The 21,014-nt window shown below is 38.0% G+C and overlaps 1 protein-coding gene across 1 annotated transcript in view; it reads left to right on the forward strand.

The window, feature by feature from the left end:
• Positions 1 to 267: 267 nt before the first annotated feature.
• The window catches only part of LOC127633155 (unconventional myosin-XVB-like), a 30,608-nt gene continuing 9,861 nt past the window's right edge, over positions 268 to 21,014 (forward strand). The window contains 29 exon segments of the mRNA XM_052112038.1: positions 268 to 276; positions 461 to 592; positions 1,178 to 1,303; positions 1,411 to 1,488; positions 1,854 to 1,993; positions 3,694 to 3,737; positions 3,740 to 3,786; positions 4,239 to 4,355; positions 4,441 to 4,546; positions 4,549 to 4,615; positions 4,721 to 4,811; positions 9,717 to 9,779; positions 10,435 to 10,492; positions 10,602 to 10,726; positions 10,946 to 11,041; positions 12,576 to 12,811; positions 13,519 to 13,688; positions 13,898 to 13,970; positions 14,269 to 14,442; positions 14,542 to 14,660; positions 14,867 to 14,937; positions 16,031 to 16,124; positions 16,898 to 17,038; positions 17,177 to 17,241; positions 17,647 to 17,891; positions 18,138 to 18,235; positions 18,325 to 18,432; positions 19,670 to 19,826; positions 20,364 to 20,454. Coding sequence (XP_051967998.1) covers positions 268 to 276; positions 461 to 592; positions 1,178 to 1,303; positions 1,411 to 1,488; positions 1,854 to 1,993; positions 3,694 to 3,737; positions 3,740 to 3,786; positions 4,239 to 4,355; positions 4,441 to 4,546; positions 4,549 to 4,615; positions 4,721 to 4,811; positions 9,717 to 9,779; positions 10,435 to 10,492; positions 10,602 to 10,726; positions 10,946 to 11,041; positions 12,576 to 12,811; positions 13,519 to 13,688; positions 13,898 to 13,970; positions 14,269 to 14,442; positions 14,542 to 14,660; positions 14,867 to 14,937; positions 16,031 to 16,124; positions 16,898 to 17,038; positions 17,177 to 17,241; positions 17,647 to 17,891; positions 18,138 to 18,235; positions 18,325 to 18,432; positions 19,670 to 19,826; positions 20,364 to 20,454 — 3,141 coding nt within the window.

Below are 21,014 nucleotides of genomic sequence, written 5' to 3' on the forward strand. Positions count from 1 at the left end.
TATGGAGTTTTTATCTCTTGCTGTACTTTTATTGCACTTTTGTATTATAGTTTATCTTGTTAAGAGTTTATTCATTTATTGTACTTTTATTGCACTTTTGTATTTGGACTTAAGAATTTGATTTATAGCCTGTTGTTCTTTGCACTTTGTTAAATCTGCTTTATCTAGATATAAATCTTTTTTAATATATTTTTAAATAGATAATTGTGTTCCCTAAAACAATGGCTTTTTCTTTAATCTACTGCAAACATATTCTATTAATAGGCAATGGGGGGGGTATCATGTTTTGTTGTACTGTAGGGCTTAATTTGTGCTGGATCATCCCATCATTGTGGGCATGATTCGTGCTTCGTGCATATCATGCTAGGTTCAGAAACCCGTAGGGCCCGATACACTATTTTGTTTAGGGCCCCCAAAACCCTAGGGCCCTAAACTGTCTTAGTGGTTGTTTTTGTGTTAGGAGGAATACAGTGCAGAACAAATCCAGTGGTTTCTAATAGCACTGGAAGACTCTCATGGATGTCTGGATCTCATCTCAACATGGCCGTATGGAATCCTTTGTATCCTGGATGACCAGACCTGCCTGCCTCAAGTAACCACACATTACAGCTTCAAACCACAGAACTTAATCAAAATTTTATCAAGAGGAATCAAAGTTTCCTTGATGTTTTGAGATAATTTTTCTATGAAAACAGACTGTAACCCAAAACGTGCTTAAATCAGCTGCATATCCTCAGGGGAGACCGAGCCTAGTAATCACACTTTTTCCTCCAGTGAATATCTCTCAGGGTAGGTTTATGGTTGAAAGTCAGTTTCTGTCCAGCCACATACCTTAATGTCTCGGTTGCAAAAAAATCTTTGAAACATTTCCACTGCTGTTACCTAGGAAAAAAGTTTACAACTGAATACATTTTGACCTTTTTTGACAACCTAATTGTTTTGCTTTTGGCACAAAATATTGTCTAAAATTATAAATGGAACTGAAGGAAAAAATCTAATGAAAATGTACCCCTTTAAAAAAAAGTTAAGTTGTGTTGTGTTTGAAAATAATAAAGTTTCAACTTAAATGACCCAGTGTTGTTTTAAATGCAAATGTGTCTTTTCTACAATGCATTTATGGGCCTTCTTTGTCCACCTACTCTTTTCTTTGGTCCTCTCTCTTTTTTCACTGTTTTAGGCTACAGACCACACATCCTTGCAGAAGTGTCACTAGCACCATGGCAACAGCCCCTACTACACAAAGCCCAAAATTCCTCTCCCAGTGTTCACAATATATCACTATGCCGGGGCTGTCATGTCCCAGGCAAGTGGCTAAGCCTCATCTGAGTATTCACAAAATTACTTATTCATGACCACAGTAAACATTTTCTTTCATGGCTGTTTGACAGCTATAATGTTTTCTCTCACCAGATGCACAACTTTCTAATTATAAATCACAACCAGTTTCAGCCAGATGTATTTGAGCTTTTTGCTCGCAGCAGGTTACAGGTAAACAAAACTCAACTTGTCATCAGTCTTAAATTGTATTAAGATAGCAAAGAAATACAATAATGTGTCGAGTATTATATATTCATGAGACTGTCTACACACCCAAACACTAAGAGTTTCTATCGGCAGATATCATTTATAACTCATTAAGTTTTAAAGGACTAATGTTTGGTAACGAATACCTGTGACAATGAATACCTGATGGTTATTGTAAATTGGTATTTGTCTTATCACTGTCATGACTGCTATGTTGCTCGGAACTGCACCCAAGTCTTTCACCCACTGTTGCACTTGTGTATATGCTTGAGTGACTATAAAGTGATTTGATTTGATAAGTAATAGGGACATGTTTGCTGTCTATTTAGATAGTATCAGGTCTCTTCCGAAAGGTTCGGGAGAATTATATTCAGCAGAAAGAGCTTAGAAGAGTCCATCGAAACAAGATTTCAACAGTAGCTGCTCACTTTTAACAGTCACTTATAGATCTCCTCACCCATTTGGAGAGGTCAATAAATGTCATATTTATTTATTCTACAATATTCTAAATAGACAAACCAGTGTGATGTTACTGCCATTTGGATATATATATATATATATATATATATATATGATACTTGGCTTTTTGTGACTTCTAGGATGTCCTAGAAGTCACAAAAAAGCCAAGTACAACATCCAAGAAACTGCAGGCCTCTCTCACATCAATAAAGGTCACTTGTTCATGACTCCACTTTTAGAAAGACACCTGCCAAAAACTGCATCCATGGAGAAGTGGTGAGGCGAAAACCACTGCTAACCGAGATTTTAAGGCTCATCTGAATTTTGCCAAAACACACCTTGATGATCCTCAAACATTTTTGGAGAATGTTCTGTGGACTGATTAGTCATATGTCGAACTGTCTGAATGACAGGGGTCCTGTTACATCTGGCATAAATCAAACACAGAATTCCACAACAAGAACATCATATCTACGGTCAAGCATGGTGGTGGTAGTGTGATGGTGTGGGGATGCTTTGCTGCATCAGGGCCAGGGCGACTTGCAATAATTGAGGGAAACATGAATTCTGCTCTCTACCAGAAAATCCTAAAGGAGAACATCCGATCATCAGTCTGTGAGTGAAGCTCAAGCGCAACTGGATTATGCAGCAAGACAATGATCCAAAGCATAGGAGTAAGTCCACCTCTGAATGGCTCAAATGAAGCTAAATTAATGTTTTGGAGTGGCCTAGTCCAAATCCTGACTTGAACCCAATCGAGATGCTGTGGCAGGATCTTAAACGGGCAGTTCATGCTCGAAACCCCCCCCAATGTGGCTGAACTAAAGCAGTTCTGCAAAGAAGAGTGGGCCAAAATTCCACCACAGTGTTGTGAAAGACTGGTCTCTAGTTATTGGAAGTGTTTGGTTGCAGTTGTTGCTGCTAAAGGTGGCACAGCAAGCTATGAAGTTTAAGAGGGCAGTTAGTTTTTCACATGCATTATATAGGTGTTGGATACAATTTTTGCTTCAATAAAAAAGACACAATAAAAGCTATTTGCTCACAGCATGTTACAAAGTGCTCCAATGAGCACAAAAAACACATAAAGGCAGCATAAAAGTAATTTAGTGGTTAAACCTTCAGAGATGGTATGATAGGTGTGGGGGAAATGGATCAATATTTAAGTCATTTTTTATCATAAATCTCAACCTTTGACCAGCCCATATCAGTAGGTGGCAATATGTATGATGAATGGGAACAGCCAAAAAACAAAAGAAGAATGTGAAAGTGAAAGTGGAGCTTTATAGTAAAAATGACTTAAATATATCACTTCAGAAAACATGGATTTAACAGCTGCAATCTTATGGATTAATTTTATGCAGCCTTTATATGCTTTTTGGAGCTTCAAAGTTGTAACCACAATTTATTTGCATTTTATGGACTTATAGAGATGAGATATTCTTCTTAAAAATCACTTTCTCAAAATACCTTGTTTTGTGCAGAAAACATAAATGCACACACCTGGGATGGCCTGAGGGTGAGTAAACGATGAGAGGGTGAACTATCCCTTTAAACAAAAGCGTGTGGTATCTAGCTAATACAACACATTTAAAATTATATCTTTTTTTGTTCTGTTTATGACTGTCTATGCTTGGTGGGCTGTTAGCATGCACAGATGTTTTGGTGGACCTCAGTTTGTGGTTTCAATTTCCAGGCATGTTGACTATATATAACCACATAGCTAAGACATGGAGGGATACTGGAGACCATTCACATTCGAAAGAGGGATTTCCTGTTCACATCCCCTTCAGTATGTTTATGGAGAGCTGTGGTATTACTTTTCAAAATTATCAACCTATGATCAAAAAATCCCATAGATTTACAATGAAGGAGGGACCCAAGCCATATCTTGGGAGCAGAATATCATAGATGCTTGGGGCTCTTTTGACTTGGGCAGTAAGCAACCATCCAGAACACCTTAGCAACGCCCTAGCAACCACCCAAAATGCCTTAGTGGCTCCATAGCAACATGAAAAACCATTCAGAACATCTTAGCAATGGCCTGGTAAGCACCCACAACAGTCTAGCATTGTGGCAGATCGAACTTGCAGATTTCGAATAAAATTGTCTAGGCATTTGGCTTATTCTGTGAATATGGTATAGCAGCATAAATCCAAACTGACAGAAATAAATCAAATAATTTATCTTCCTTCTTATAATCTCCTTTGTGATTAATGTCCCGTTTTAACTACATTTTTAACCGCTGTCTAAATTTCAGGTATGGCGTGTTACTAGCCCAGAGACCTTTACACCTGTCCTGTAAAGAACAGGTAGTGGCTTTATCGGACTCTACTGGAGCAGACAAAGGCCAGCAGCATCTAGGACTCACAAAGGTACATATGAACTTGTTGCCTTAGCCTGAGCTTATTTTCTTGCAACCCTCTTCTAAATGCACACTTTTGATATATAAACACACAGGTGGTTTTAAAAGAGACTCTCCTCCAGAGGATAGAGTAAAAATGGAGCAGTACCCAAACATGGGCAGCAGTCACCATCCAAAGGAATATTCGTGGCATCATTTGTCATGCAACTTCCGTTTCTTTAAACAGAAGGCTATCGTCATCCTGACCCATATCAGGGGCCAACAGGCTAGGTATGTGTGGAGATTTCCAATTTGATAGGCTTGAAGAGAAGTATCCTGATGTATAGGCTAAAATGGTTCTGAATGTGAAAGAACAGTGCCCTCTCTCTGTTACAGGAAGTACTGTAATAGACTGAAGCAGTCCTTCACTCAATTCTGGGCAACTATAATGATCACCCATGACATCGTCAAGAGACTTCATCGGAGGGTAGGAGTCTTTATTTCAATGAGTCTTTTCCTCTCCCTGTGTGTTTATGGCTTCTCCGTGGCTTCATTTGCTCCTATAAAACACATGCACATGACATCACTAAATCTGTTTCCTTATGGCCCATTGGAAGGCAACCAAGACCATTTTACTAATATGATGCACTAAATTCCTGCCCCACTTGTCCCATCTCACCAGCATTACTTATTATATTAATCATACAGTGATCCAAAAAGTATTTGGACACTTATGTCAATGAATAAAATAAAAAAAACATAATATCTAATCAGGTGGCATTGGCAAACAAATGATAGAAATGATAGGTTTTTGTTTTTGCAATGATGGTTATAGTTTAAAGTTTGGCTTAAGTGTCCATATTATGTTTTGATCCTCTGTATATTATTTGCTTCCGGTCTTCCTGTCACGTGCTATTACATGTTAGGTCAGAGTTTAAACTTACTGTGCATCCGGAAAGTATTCACAGCGCTTCACTTTTTCCACATTTTGTTATGTTACAGTCTTATTCCAAAATGGATTAAATTCATTTTTTTCCTCAAAATTCTACAAACAATACCCCATAATGACAACTTGAAAGAAGTTTGTTTAAAATTAAAAAACTAAAAAAATCACATGTATATAAGTATTCACAGCCTTTGCTCAATACTTCGTTGAAGCACATTTGGCACATTGAGTATGATGCTACAAGTTTGGCACACCTATTTTTGGGCAGTGTCTCCCATTCTTCTTTGCAGGACCTCTCAAGCTCCATCAGGTTGGATGGGGAGTGTCGGTGCACAGCCATTTTCAGATCTCTCCAGAGATGTTCAATCGGGTTCAAGTCTGGGCTCTGGCTGGGCCACTCAAGGACATTCGCATAGTTGTCCCGTAGCCACTCCTTTGTTATCTTGGCTGTGTGCTTAGGGTCGTTGTCTTGTTTGAAGATGAACCTTCGCCCTAGTCTGAGGTCCAGAGTGCTCTGGAGCAGGTTTTCATCAAGGATGTCTCTGTACATTGCTGCATTCATCTTTCCCTCGATCCTGACTAGTCTCTCAGTTCCTGCCGCTGAAAAACATCCCCACAGCATGATGCTGCCATCACCATGCTTCACTGTAGGGATGTTATTGGCCAGGTGATGAGCTGTGCCTGGTTTCCTCCAGACATGACGCTTGTCATTCAGGCCAAAGAGTTCTTTGTTTCATCAGACCAGATCATTTTGTTCTCATGGTCTGAGAGTCCTTCAGATGCCTTTTGGCAAACTCCAGGCGGGCTGTCATGTGCCTTTTACTGAGGAGTGGCTTCCGTCTGGCCACTCTACCATACAGGCCTGATTGGTGGAGTGCTGCAGAGATGGTTGTTCTTCTGGAAGGTTCTCATCTCTCCACAGAGAAATGCTGGAGCTCTGTCAGAGTGACCATCAGGTTCTTGGTCACCTCCCTGACTAAGGCCCTTCTGCCCCGATCGCTCAGTTTGGCCGAGCAGCAAGCTCTAGGAAGAGCTCTGGTGGTTCCAAACTTCTTCCATTTACGGATGATGGAGGCCACTGTGCTCATTGGGACCTTCAATGCTGCAGACATTTTTCTGTACCCTTCCCCAGATCTGTGCCTCGATACAATCCTGTCTCGGAGGTCTACAGACAATTCCTTAGACTTTATGGCTTGGTATGTGCTCTGACATGCACTGTTAACTGTGGGACCTTATATAGACAGGTGTGTGCCTTTCCAAATGATGTCCAATCGACTGAATTTACCACAGGTGGACTCACATCAAGTTGTAGAAACATCTCAAGGATGATCAGTGGAAACAGGATGCACCTGAGCTCAATTTTGAGTGTCATGGCAAAGGCTGTGAATACTTATGTACATGGGATTTTTTTTTTCGTTTTTTTATTTGTAATAAATTTGCAAAGATTTCAAACAAACTTCTTTCATGTTGTCATTATTGGGTATTGTTTGAAGAATTTTGAGGAAAAGAATGAATTTAATACATTTTGTAATAAAGCTGTAACATAACAGAATGTGGAGAAAGTGAAGCGCTGTGAATACTTTCCAGATGCACTGTACATCATAAGCTATGAGTCTATGAATATATTTTCCACTCTGGAAGGACTTTGGACACATTTGTGTACAGAGTGAATTTATGAGATTGTGTTATTCAATTTATTGCTCTTAAAATGGCACTCTTAAATTATTATAATGTGATAAGATGATCTCTGTAGGAAAACAACGCAGGATCATACATTGGAATTGAACTGAGTTTTTATTTATAAGAACTTTTTCCCCAATTAAAGTTATTGTCACACTTATTTTAACTTTTTGTATAAATTGATAATACACAACAGGGCTCAACAATAATGATGTGATGGAGTTTTGGACCAGTTGCTATTAGTTGTCACTCAAAATTTGCTAATTATATAAATGTGTTTTAATGCCTTAAACATTTAAACATGTAGTTGTCTGTAATGTGTTCAAGATTGTTGTTGTGAATTATAATCACCAAGATTATTTGCCATCAGGCTGGCAAACATAGATGAGGTTGTGTTGAAATTGCAATAATGTTTTTGGGAGCATCAGTTGGAATACTTTGAAAATCATAAACTATTGCTTAAAAACGAACTCTGAACTATAGATATTATAAATTGTTCCAATATGTTTTTTGTTTTTTTGTTTTTTGTTTGTGGTGAAGAAAACAGTGTTTGATGACAAATATATTTCTCTTTGACACATGTAAAATCAGTTTTCTGCCAGCAGAGATAAAATCCTTATTGTTGAACCCTGGCCATTATTAACATTTTAACAATAATTACCATGGTTATTAATATACTCTTATTCATGTAGCATGTTTTGTCTCTCTGGTGCATCATGGGTAGTTTAACAGTGTGTACAAATGTACAAATATTACATTCACAGGTGGTGAGGTGAACTCTACCTTCTTACCTGCCTTTTCATCTTTGATTTACATTTATGCATTTGGCAGACGCTTTTATCCAAAGCGACTTACAGTGCACTTATTACAGGGACAATCCCCCTGGAGCAACCTGGAGTTAAGTGCCTTGCTCAAGGACACAATGGTGGTGGCCGTGGGGTTCGAACCAGCAACCTTGCTGATTAACCTTGCTGATTAACAGACCTGTGCTTTAGCCACTATGCCACCACCACTCCGGATCTTTGATCTTTGATCCCATCTCGATTGTGTCACTCTCCCTCTCTTTCTCATATTCATGCAAAGACCCACCTTTATGCACCTGTCAACATTTCTCTTCTGCTTTGATACCAAACTCCCTGTCATTTTACGAGATAATACGTTTATTTATTTTGCTGTTAAGAGTGCTTTCCATACAGACTGTGAGATAGGTAGTGTTTAATATTTATCCATATAAGACATGACAGATAGCAAACAGAATAGATTCATTATATAGAAGGTATTCAGAGGAAGCAGATGACCAAGAGTTGACTTCAGTAAATTAGGACTTATATACATAATCTGACACATTGCATAAAGCTTTATTTATTTTTAATTAGATCTAAAAAGGTTCTGGATCTGTAGCCTACCAGTAAAAGGTTAAGACACACCTATTCATTGTTTACTGGCACTATTTTCTGCATTTTAGTATAATAAGTTATCAAAACCATTAAATAACACCAATGATGAATGGAAAATATGTAGAGATCACCAACTTCATGAGGTAAAAAAACATTCACTTGAGATGTTTTTTTAAGGTGTTCCCATGTATGCTGGACACTTGTCAGCTGCTTTTCATTCACTATCTGCTCCAACACAAATTATACTTGTCTACTAAATTAATTTCAAGTATTTATGCATAAACCTTTTGGTTCTCTGGCTTGTTTCCTTATTACCTGTCATTGTTTAATGTAATTTAAATGGTCTGCACTTATATAGCACCTTTTTAAACTTAGCGGTATTCAAAGCACTTTACACTGCATCTCATTCACCCATTAACACACACTCACACACCAATGACAGCAGAGCTGCCATGCAAGCCACTAGCCTTCCATTGGGAGCAACTTGGGGTTCAGTGTCTTGCACAAGGACACTTCAGCATGTGGAGTCGTGTGGGCCAGAAATCGAACCGCTAACCCTGCGATTAGTGGACAACCCGCTTTACCACCTGAGCCACAGCCACCAGTTTAGACTATGTCCTCTTGTGCTGTCATGTACTGTGCTGTCAAATTACTTTGTAGTCATTTGTATGAGTTGTTTAAGTGTTAAGTGAGACTGGTTTGAAATGTGATGTTGAATTTAAACTGCACTGAATAAGTTAAACAGCTTTATTTGGTTCATTTTTGTTTGTTTTTACTTCTCCAGTAGGAGTTAAAGTGTTTAAGATATAAAAAAAAATGTTCAGTGTGCAACATAAAGAAGCATGAGATGGTGCACTCCAGAACACACCAATAGTTTTTTTCTTCTAACAATATGTAGAAAAGTGTAAGGCCAGTGTCAGGCCTGTCTTCTTATAGCAATAATGTACTTATAGCAACCGTTATAACCTGTCTTCTTGTTGTTAAAATGTACTTATAGCAACCGTTATACACAAACACAAAGTGAGGAACACCAATCAAACACAATGAGAAGATAAAAGATAAGAGATTGGTTTGGTGACTCATATATATATTTTAGTAATTCTTATGTTTAGGGAGGAGCATCTCAAAGGAGGCTCTTTCTGGGATATAAAAGCTGCCTAGCAGCTAAGAATAGGTCTGTTTACCTTTCGTGCAATGCCGTGGACAGGTAATAGAATAACTGATTGAGATAGTCATGCAAAATACATTTTTCATTGTTCACTCAAGAGAGGATAAAATAGTCAAAATATACGGACAATGGGCATTTTTGTTAAATTTAATGTAAAACTTTTTATGATGTTAGATTTTGTTTGTATTTTCATTTGATCAGGAACATACTGACAAAACCAGAGTGAAGCACGTTGCAAAACCTACATCTACCTCTTCAGAGATGGTGAGATGCATTATTCCTATTAATGTTTTCTGTTGATCTTTTTGTATTTAGTTTTGTTCTGTTCAGCTGTTTTTTCGTTTTGCTCTGGTTTTTTGTTTTGATTATTTGTTTGTTTGTTTGCCCTGGTTTTTTGTTTTGATTATTTGTTTGTTTGTTTGCCCTGGTTTTTGTTTTTCGTTTGGTTTTGTTGAATTTTTTGATTTGCTGTGTTTTGATTGTTTTGTTTCGTTTGGCTTTGTTTAATTTTTTGCTTTGGTTTGTTTTGATTGTCTTGTTTCGTAATTTTTTTTGCTTTGTGTTTTGTTTTTATTGTTTTTTTGTTTGGTTTTGTTTAATGTTTTGCTTTCCTTTGTTTTGATTGTATTGTTTTGTTTGGTTTCTTTAATTTTTTGCTTTGTTTTGATTGTTTTGTTTCATTAAATGTTTTGCTTTGATGTGTTTTGATTGTTTTGTTTCTTTTGGTTTTGTTAAATTTTTTGCTTTCCTATGTTTTGATTGTATTGTTTTGTTTGGTTTCATTTAAGTTTTTGCTGTGCTTTGCTGTGTTTTGTTTGTTTTCTTTTGTTTAATATTTTGCTTTGTTGTGTTCATTTTTTAATATAAATTTTGACTATCACATCTAAAAAATTAACACAATATTATATCTCTCCTAAAGGATGTGGGTATATTGGAGATCCCGGCAGAACTGTCAGCCAGATTACGCAGTGCAACAGGTGAGATCCATGTCACCTGATAGCACAAGTGCTCATCGGCATGAGTAAATACAAGCAATATTTGTATGCTGTTCTCTGTTTATCTATATTTTCCTGTGATGCCTTTCAGGGCAACCTCAAGGATCAGGGGTAACAGAAGTAGCTCTGCCACAAGTCAAAGCAGAACACAACCTGTCACTCCCCCAAAATATTGACAGCCATCCTTTCTCTCAATATGCTAACACAGTATTAAAGGTATGATGTTAATATTAATATGTTGTATTTTCTACTTAGAACTTTGGGAAATAATAATACATTATTTTTTTATAATATTTTATATAGTATATTAAACATTCTAAAAAAACTTTTCTAGTACTTTGGCCTTTTGCTTCATATATAGTTTATTTTTAAAACAAGTGAATCTGTTTCATTTCAGTTCTGCTACACCAAAGTTTTCTGTTATCTCCCCTTTAGGATGGATGGTGCCAACCGCATGGATACCCGCTACAGAAGCCCCTGACTTCTCTTGACCCTGAGGATGCCCGTACTGCTCTAGAAATCTACAAATTGGTCAGTGAGATATATAATGTTTATTCACTTTTTGGTTCTATTTGATGTTTTTATTAAATCAGTTTGAACCCATTTAGTAACCCGAGTGCACTACATGGCCAAAAGTATGCAGACATTTTTTATTTACTGTTTCTGGTGTGGAAGAACTTTACTGGCCTGCACAAAGCCCAGACCTGAACCTCTATAAACACCTTTGGGATTAATTGAAATGCAGACTGCGAGCCAGAGCCAATCATCCAACATCAGTGTCTGACCTTACTGATGCTCTTGTCTCTGAATAGGAGCAAATCCTTGCATCCATGTTCCAACATCTAGTGGAAAAATTTCCCATGAGAGTGGAAGCTTTAAGAGCAGCAAAGGAAGGGATTTATGCCTATAATTTGAAAAAAGTTTCAACAAGCACATAGAGTGCATCCGGAAAGTATTCACAGCGCTTCACTTTTTCCACATTTTATGTTACAGCCTTATTCCAAAATTGATTAAATTCATTATTTTCCAAAAGATTCTACTAACAATACCCCATAATGACAATATGAATTTTGCAAATGTATTAATAATAAAAAACGACCTGAAAGACTCTCAGACCATGAGAACAAAATTCTCTGATCTGATGAAACAAAGAACTCTTTGGCCTGAATGGCAAGTGTCATGTCTGGAGGAAACCAGGCACCACTCACACCTGGCCAATACCATCCCTACAGTGAAGCATGGTGATGGCAGCATCATGCTGTGGGGATGTTTTTCAGCGGCAGGAACTGAGAGACTAGTCAGGATCGAGGGAAAGATGAATGCAGCAATGTACAGAGACATCCTTGATGAAAACCTGCTCCAGAGCACTCTGGACCTCAGACTGGGGCGAAGGTTCATCTTCAAACAAGACAACGAACCTAAGCACACAGCCAAGATAACAAAGGAGTGGCTATGGGACAACTCTGTGAATGTCCTTGAGTGGCCCCGCCAGATCCCAGACTTGAATCCGATTGACATATCTAGAGAGATCTGAAAATGGCTGTGCACCGACACTCCCCATCCAACCTGATGGAGCTTGAGAGGTCCTGCAAAGAAGAATGCTTGTAGCATCATACTCAAAAAGACTTGAGGCTGTAATTGGTGCCAAATGTGCTTCAACAAAGTATTGAGCAAAGGCTGTGAATACTTATATACATGTGATTTTTTTTCCATTTTTTTATTTGTAATAAATTTGCAAAGATTTCAAACAAACTTCTTTCATGTTGTCATTATGGGGTATTGTTTGTAGAATTTTGAGGAAAATAATGAATTTAATTCATTTTGGAATAAGGCTGTAACATAACAAAATGTGGAAAAAGTGAAGTGCTGTGAATACTTTCCAGATGCACTGTATAGAGGTGTTCACATACTTATGGCCATATAGTGTATTTTAGATTGATCTTGTACTACAAAAAAAATCCACATAAATCTTTTAACTTTTGTAATTCATTGTATATTAGTATTAACTGGAATTTATTTATGAAGCATTGGAAATGAACTCTTTATTGGCTTCCCTCTACTTTAGATCATGCGTTTCACTGGAGAATCAGATCTGACAGGATGGCAAGAGCAGATGTTGGGCAACTACATTGTGGAGAAGAGCCAGACTCGGCCCAACATCAAAGATGAGATTCTAGCCCAGTTGGTCTACCACACTTGGGACGGGGAGAGAAAGGAGAGTGCCCTGCGAGGCTGGTTGCTTCTGGCCTGCTGTCTGAGTGCCTTCACACCCTCTCCTGCCCTGGAGAAACCTCTGCTCAAGTACATCTATTATAATAATATAATAAGAGGTGGTCTTTAGCACAAGAAAGGTTGATTAAAGGGGAGATTATTAACTCAAATCCCTGTTGTACTGATATAATATTGCCATTGATTGTAACATTTCTTAAAGGGATAGTTCACCCAGAAATAAAGATTCTGTCATTTACTCACCCTCATGATGTACCAGACCTATATGTCTTTCTTTCTTCCATGGAACACAAAAGAATGAGAATGTTGAAGAATGTACTGGCCAGTCTTTTCCAAATATTATAAGTGAATTGTGACTAGGGCTTTTGAACTCCAAAATGACCAAAAAGAAGCACCACAAAAGTTATATATAAGCGACTTGTGTGCTACGTATGTTCCATGTCCTCTGAAGTCATACAATAGCCTTGTGTGTGGAACAGAGCAAAATTAAAGTTGTTATCCACTGAAAATCTTCCCCTCCATTGTATCTCTTAATTCATCTTATGCAGGGTTAGATGTATATTAATATACTGTTAATAACATTAAGCCTGACACAGTGCACATAAAAGTGGACGGACAGTTTTCATCTTTGGGTGAACTATTCCTTTAAATAATTTAGACAGATTTGTTACGGAAGTAAGAAACATTGGAAATATTGAAGTAATGTAGGACGGAATTAGGAAGTCAAAATCCTTATTGCTCATGATAAATCTCACTGTTACTATTTTATTGTTTGTCAGGCATGTTTCAGATCGAGGTCCAGGGGAGTACCGCTCTCTGTGCCAGCACAAGCTGCTCACATCCCTCCAGCTTCCATCACCTGCCTGTAGGCAGCACCCTCCAACTCAGCTCGAGTGGACAGCCAATCAGAGAATAGGAAAGATGGTGGTGGAGGTTAACACATTCAATGGTGAGAATGGCAAATTTCGTCTTATCACTGAAATGGTTTAAGCATCCTTCAGATGCCCAGGTTAGAGCAGGATACTCGATGACATACCCTCTTGTGATATACTTTTATTACTGTTCAAGGGAATAAGTGATATCAAGGATTTTCGATGCTATGTGTCAGAAGAAGAAAACATTGAACTTATTCATGTTGATTATTTTGTTTTCTCTCAGAGGAGAGGTTAACTGTGGAGGTGGAGTCCTGGTCAACAGGGGAGCAACTGGGCTCCTGGATACTTAGATACAGGTAAACTGCTCAAATATGTATTTTTGTTATTGTTGTAATTGGTGAATGTATTACCTTACTTTTCACATAATACAATAATTTAAAATCAAATCCAGTCAATATTTAATGTCCATGTTTTTATTTATTTAGAAAGTCAGACAGTCATTAATGCAAAATAAATCACTGCAGATTGATACATGTCCCTGATCACTATGTTGGGGTTTCTTTTAGATAGCCACTGGCTGACAGTGCATAATGCCTTATAGATTGTCTCTCAAAGTTTTTGAATAATTTGTAAAGCCATATTTGTTTGTGTCAGGGGTCTGACTGAAGCTACACGAGGCTGGTCTTTGTCTCTGCTGGCTTGGGAAGGCTGGACCGATTTGGCTGGGTGTGACTTTGTCATGGATCTCTTGGCTGAAGTGGAATCTGATGTACCCCTGGGTCACCCACCTGCACAACCTGATTACCTCTTCAGTGGCATGAGGGACAGGTATGCCTCTTTTAGTCTCTGTGCTGACAGTTCAATCAAAGGAAGTGAACCCATTTCTGTAATTACTTCCTGTAATTTTTTCTTGCTCTCTTGTGTCAGGATGATATCCACAGACCTTGATGACTTTATACCACCTGCTCCCTCTATGTATGCCCCAGGGCTCCCCTCCTTTGAGGCATCTCAATGGGACACCTACAAACCCATTTCTACATCCCAGGGTGAGTGCCCATGCGTTACCAAGAGCTGCTAGAAACAGACAGTCATTTTGGTCTCACCTGGCTTTGCAGAGGGACAATCAAATAAATGAAATTGAACGAAAGCAACAGTCTGAGGGTTGAAACTGACTCTCCCTGTAGAGTAAATAAAATGCCTAACTTTTATTCTGATTTTATAAAGGAAATTCCTGCAACAATCTGTGTTTTAGGATCTCGAGGACAACAGATGGATGCTTACGTTGATGACCTCTTTGACCCTGTTTTTGATCAGGGTACTCCGGTCAGTACTGTCTAGTTCAAGCACAGAGTTGTTGTTGTGCAGTTTCTCAGTCCCTATTGAACCCATTATTTAATTTAATATTAGGGCTCTGCCAACTGCATCTCTTTGCAAATAATTAACAAATATTGTTATTTTATTGACATTTCTCCATCAAATCTAGATACATTGCTATATTTTTTATGTTCAAACTCGCGTTGCCCACATGAGCGCCACAGCTCCACACTTGTACCTGCATGTTGTTACAGGCCTCTCTGAAATACTTGATTCTGATTGGTCAATCATTGCATTCTGTGGTTAAATATTTTTGTATAATTAATTACCACTAAACCGTATAATTGACAGTAGTTAATAGCTATTTTAAACTTGTGATATTGACCGACTGACTGTATGTTATGCCTTACTTAAAGGTATATTTCACCCAAAAACTAAAATTCTGTCATCATTTACTCACCCTAATAATGTTCCAAACTCATCTAACTGTCAAATGGCCTAACCCCAGTAAACAATTACCGTCTTTCAACGTTGAAATATGGTTGAAAATAAGTCGGTCCACCTTGGACTGGTTTACGACGTGATTTCAACTAAGTAGTTTCGGCTGGACTGTTTGACTATGTGTTTTCAACTGATCATCTAAGATGTTCAACTGATAATCTAAGACAGCTAGGATAATTGTTATAGGCTACATGCTAAAACAACGGAGAAAACAAACTACCAAACCATGTTTATTATTATCTCAAATAAATTTAAAGACTTTTACATATTCCGTAATAAAATATATATACAATCCACCGTTGAATCATGGAATCCATGGTTGAAGATTTACGTCTATTCAACGTCCAATAGACGACTTTTTGCTAGCTGGGAACATCTGCTTTTGTGTTCCACAGAAGAAAAAAAGCCATATGGAATGACAAGGTTAAGAAAGTTATGACAGAATAAAAATGTTGGGGTTAACCATAAGTTAAGTCAGCAAAGATTTTATAAGACTGCCTCTTAATAACTCAGGTTTACATGTATTGTCTTTTATCATTGAGGGCTGAACTGAAGTGTCTTTATATGCATTTTTATTGATATAGATGTTTTATGTTGTTAGGACTTTGAACAAATGGCCATGCTGAATCGTAGAATGAGAGGAGGAGGAGGGATGATGCCCAGCATGTACACTGGAGCAGGTAAAGTTTTATGTCTTGCGCTTATCTGTTTGATTAGTTGACCGTTGTGGATTCTTGATGGCCAATGATGATACAGATATGTAAAGAACAATATGGCGATATAATGCTGATATATACAATAAGAAGAATTGATTGCATATAAAATGCACAAAAAATGTATGAATTAAAAACACTTATTTTACATACTATTTACTCCAAATTCAGAAAATGTGCACCATCCATTGGCAAGGCTGTCGATTTTGTTTGAAACTGACACTAGGTGGAATGACCACTTCTGTTAATTGGTTGAGTGGCCGATATATCAGTCTTTATATATATATATATATATATATATATATATATATATATATATATATATATATATATATATATATATACATATACAGCATTTTGGTTAATTTGACTTTTTTTATTTTATATTTTTAATATGACAGTTTTAGGTGCTGTTCACAATCACATCTGCTCAATTTTACAATGAAAAGATGTTATAGACTGAGGTCTTTGACACTGCTACACTTCTCGCTGTTTTTCAGCGTCTTGTGCCATGAACACCATATTTTTTAAATACTGTGTCAAGGGTAAAAAAAGTTAAAGTTTTAAAAGCACATCTCGATACCTGTGTTCTGTTCCCTGCCACTGCGCTCTGTCATACTGTGTTTTGAATGCAAGATCACATTCCGTGTGAATGGCCCCTTAGAAGCTTTGACTCGTGTTGTGGTGTTACCAGACTTGCTAATATATATCTGAAATACATCGGTAATTCCAAAATATATATTTTATTTATTTATTTCCTCCACTTGCATTAGGAATGCCATTCAATCCTGTCATGGCTGGCTATGGTGCCACACCGATGATGCCAAATATGATGCCCAATGCTGCAGCCATGAGCATGATGCAACCCATGCCACGTAAGCATGCCTGCTGCCCATGTTACCTATTCTCAAGGCTTCTCTAGTAGCATAATCTATTAAAAACGTATCCCTTCCTACTGATTGTTTTGGACATAGCTATGATGATGCCAACGGCTATGTCTGCCGCTCCACCAGCCATGCCTGTGACCACACCAGCTGTCAACACAGACCAAACAGCTGCTCAGCAGCAGGCTTTTATCAATCAACAGGCTTTGCTCCTGGTGAGTCAATCAACAGCTTGTTGTGATATTATTGGTTATTATTATGTCAAGGCCCGCCCACATGGCCTTGATTATTAGAGGTGGAGAAGGCCAATGCATCTTGATAAGAGTGCGTTTTTATTCTTTTTGAATGGCACTGATAAAGCATGCATAATAAAGCAAGTGACATTATTATTTAAAAAGCAAATAGGGTATGTTCACATTTCACAAAATGAAGTTTGTTAGGTTTTTAAGTATAAAACATTAGATATTCTGTTCAAAATTAATACAATAGGTATTTGGACTCTTTCTGTGGTTGTCAAACATGCCCAATTATGGCTTAAGTGACCAAATACTTTTTTAAGGCCATTGTATATAACATCAAAATTATTTCAAGATAAAATGTTTCTCTCTCTCTCTGTACAGTCTCAGCAGATGACCATGCAGGTGAAGACACTGTCCCAGCAACAGCAGCAGGAGGAGTTGCACAAACGTCAGAAAGAGTCTCATAGTCAATCACCACGGGAATGGCGCCGCTCTCCTCCACGTGCACGTGCACGCTCACCCTCACCCAAACCTAAATCCAAACCCAGCCACCCCCAGCCAGAGAGAACCAGACCTCAGAGCCCCAAAAAAGCCCTCGAGCCCCCTCCAAAGGCCCCAGCCCTGAGGTAGAGCATCTGTGCTTCTGTAATCCTTCCTAAAGTTGCCCCAAAAAAGTATTCTGACACTTTCAGACACTTTTCATATCTATTTTTGCAATTAATTTTAACACACTGGTGTCAAGGTGATTTTTAGTGGGTGTGCATTAAAGCTGACAGGTGTTCTAGCAGAGTAACCATGGGTACTGAAGTTTATCACATTAACTATAGGCATGATTCATAAACTTTGACAATTTAATTCGTTTATTTTTTAAGGTACAGCCTGAGAAAGAGGTGGATCTTAAGGCCCCAGAAGTGCAAGGATCCTTTCAAGAAAAGAGACATTTTTTTCAAAATATTGGTTAGTGAACACTGTAAAATCAGAACCCTTAAAATTACTAAAATAATCAATAAAATTGCATATAAGATAGATACTTATGTTCACAATATTTTTGCACTACAGGGACATCAGAGGCACGCCCAAAGCCTGCACCAAAAGTTGCTAAGCCACTGATCTACGCCTCTCCACCAGTGTTTGAACCCAAATCACCTCCTCAAGTCAAGACTGAAGGTCAGAAGTTTTTCTTATTTTGCTTTATATTATTAAACCTTTTTTTCTGGTTTGAGGGAAAGTTCACGCCACAATGGAAATTCTGTCACGATTCACTCAAACTAGTGTTGTTCCAAACCTGTATGACTTTTGTGAAACACCAAAGTAATTGTAAGGCAAACTGCCTCAGTAACCATTCACTTTCATTGCATCTTTTTTCCAAACGAATGTGAATGGAATCTGAGACAAAAGGTGTTTTCCACTGAAGGAACTTTTCATAGTTTAAAATGCTGTTGACTTCAAAAGAAGGTAGCTTTAAAGCTGTCTCTTCTCTGCTCTCGCTCTCCTGTTGTTTTCCATCTCTTACAAATCCCAGCACACCTTGTCCATGTGACGTTTTCCTTAATAAAACAGAAGGATAAAAATCAAATGAAGTCGTCCATTGTTTATGTTTTGAAGTGAGTTGGCTCAGCTGTTGTCACAAGTTCAACAGCGTCATATGCTTACCCCAAATCTTATTTATATAAAGTTCTTGTTTCGTGTTCCTGGTTGAAAAATTACATTTGGAAATTAATCGGAACAGTTATAGTTCCACGATGAAATTATTTTAGTTTAGGTACTAGTACAACAATTGTGTGGAAAATGTCATTAACATACTGCCTAGCATCTCCTTTTGTGTTCCACAGAAGAAAGAAAATCATTCTGGTATGGAACAAAATGAGGGTGGGGGGTAAATGTTGGCAGAATTTTCATTTTTGGGTAAACTATCCCTTTTTTTGTTGTGATTTTCTCCCCAATTTGGAATGCCAGATTCCCAGTGCATTCTAAGTCCTCATGTTGGCGTAGTGACATTGCATCTGAGACCATCAATCCGTGCATCTTATCACATGGCTTGTTGAGCGCGTTACCACGGAGACGTAGCGCATGTGGAGGCCCACGCTATTCTCCGAGGCATCCATGCACAACTCTCCATGCGCCCCACCGAGAGCGAGAACCACACATTATAGTGACCACAAGGAGGTTACCCCATGTGACTCTACCCTCCCTACCAACCGGGCCAATTTGGTTGCTTAAGAGACCTGGCTGGAGTCACTCAGCACGGTAGACAGCGTCAATACTCGCTGAGCTACCCAGGCCCCCAAACTATTCCTTTAAATCTGTTTCTTTTTATTTTATTTTTTCTTATCATAATGTCATCTTTCAAATTACAACGTGTTAACAAGCATGTTAATTGTCTTTTGTTTTTGTTTTCACCCAGTGAAAGCCCTCCCAGAACCTCCTAAAATGACAGAACCTGAACCAGAATATCCAGAACCCACCTCTCCTAAACCAGAACCTACTAGTAACATTAGAGAGATTATCAAGCGGTATCAGAGCCGGCCTGCTCCAGAACCTAAATCCTTCAGACCTGTCAAGTGAGCCTAAAACAACTGGCCTGATATTAAAGTCAACCTGAAAGCAACATTGACCATATTTACTGTTTTAATACATGTTGGTCATTTTATTTTGCAATAATTTTTGATCATTTAATTTCTTTATTAATTTGAATGATTCATTATTAATGCACGTTATTCCAAAGTAGAAATGTTTGCGTTCTCAATCTGACATCAAAATGTTATAACATTCTCCGCCTCTTAAATGACTTTTCTTATCGGCTGATGTCACCAAGCCATCTTTTTTCAGCCCCTCCCATCCAACCTCCCGTCATAATGACGCTGCTTTTCGTGATCCAAAGTATGTTTAATTTGGAACTACTCCACATTATGGACATGTTTCTCTCAAAATATGTCACATTGTGGAAATAAAATGGGTTGAGTATACAATTTCATGTTGACTTTAATCCAACCTCTAAATGTGCTGCTTTGACCTTATGACTTGGAATGATTCCCAGACTTTAAAGTAGCTGGATTAGTGTTGAATAATGGTAATAATGTGGACTTTGATCTTCATAGAGTTCCGGCCAAGAACTTTGTAAAGAAGAATGATCCAAAAGAAGAGGCACTGGCCATTCTCAAAGCTCAGGGACCTGTCTCTCAGCAGAAGGTACATGATATTTGCCTGGGTGATATAGTTCACAAAAAAATGAAAATTCTCTCATCATTAACTCACCCTCATGCCCTTCCAGTTGTATATGACTTTCTTTCTTTTACTGAACACAAACAAATATTTTTAGAAGTATATCTAACCTCTGTTGGTTCATTCAAAGCATTCAAGTGAATGCTGCCCAGAAGCTCAAAAAGAACATAAAGGCAGAATAAAAGTAATCCATACAACTCCAGTGGATAAATCCATTTCTTCAGAAGCGATATGATAGGTGTGACTGAGAAATAGATCAATATTTAAGTCCTTTTTTACTTTAAATTCTCCTCCCTGACAGTTTGTGGCAATATGCTGGAAGAATACAAGTAGGCAAAAACAACAGAAGAAGAATGTGAAAGTGGACATTTATAGTAAAAAAGGACTTAAATAATGATCTATTTCTCAGCCACACCTATCTTATCGCTTCTGAAGATGTGAATTTATCCACTGTAGTCAGATGGATTACTTTTATGCTGTCTTTGTGCTTTTTGGGCCTTCAAAGTTCTGGCCACCATTCACCTGCA

Source organism: Xyrauchen texanus, chromosome 40 (genome assembly GCF_025860055.1).
Source record: "Xyrauchen texanus isolate HMW12.3.18 chromosome 40, RBS_HiC_50CHRs, whole genome shotgun sequence".
Lineage (NCBI taxonomy): Eukaryota > Metazoa > Chordata > Actinopteri > Cypriniformes > Catostomidae > Xyrauchen > Xyrauchen texanus.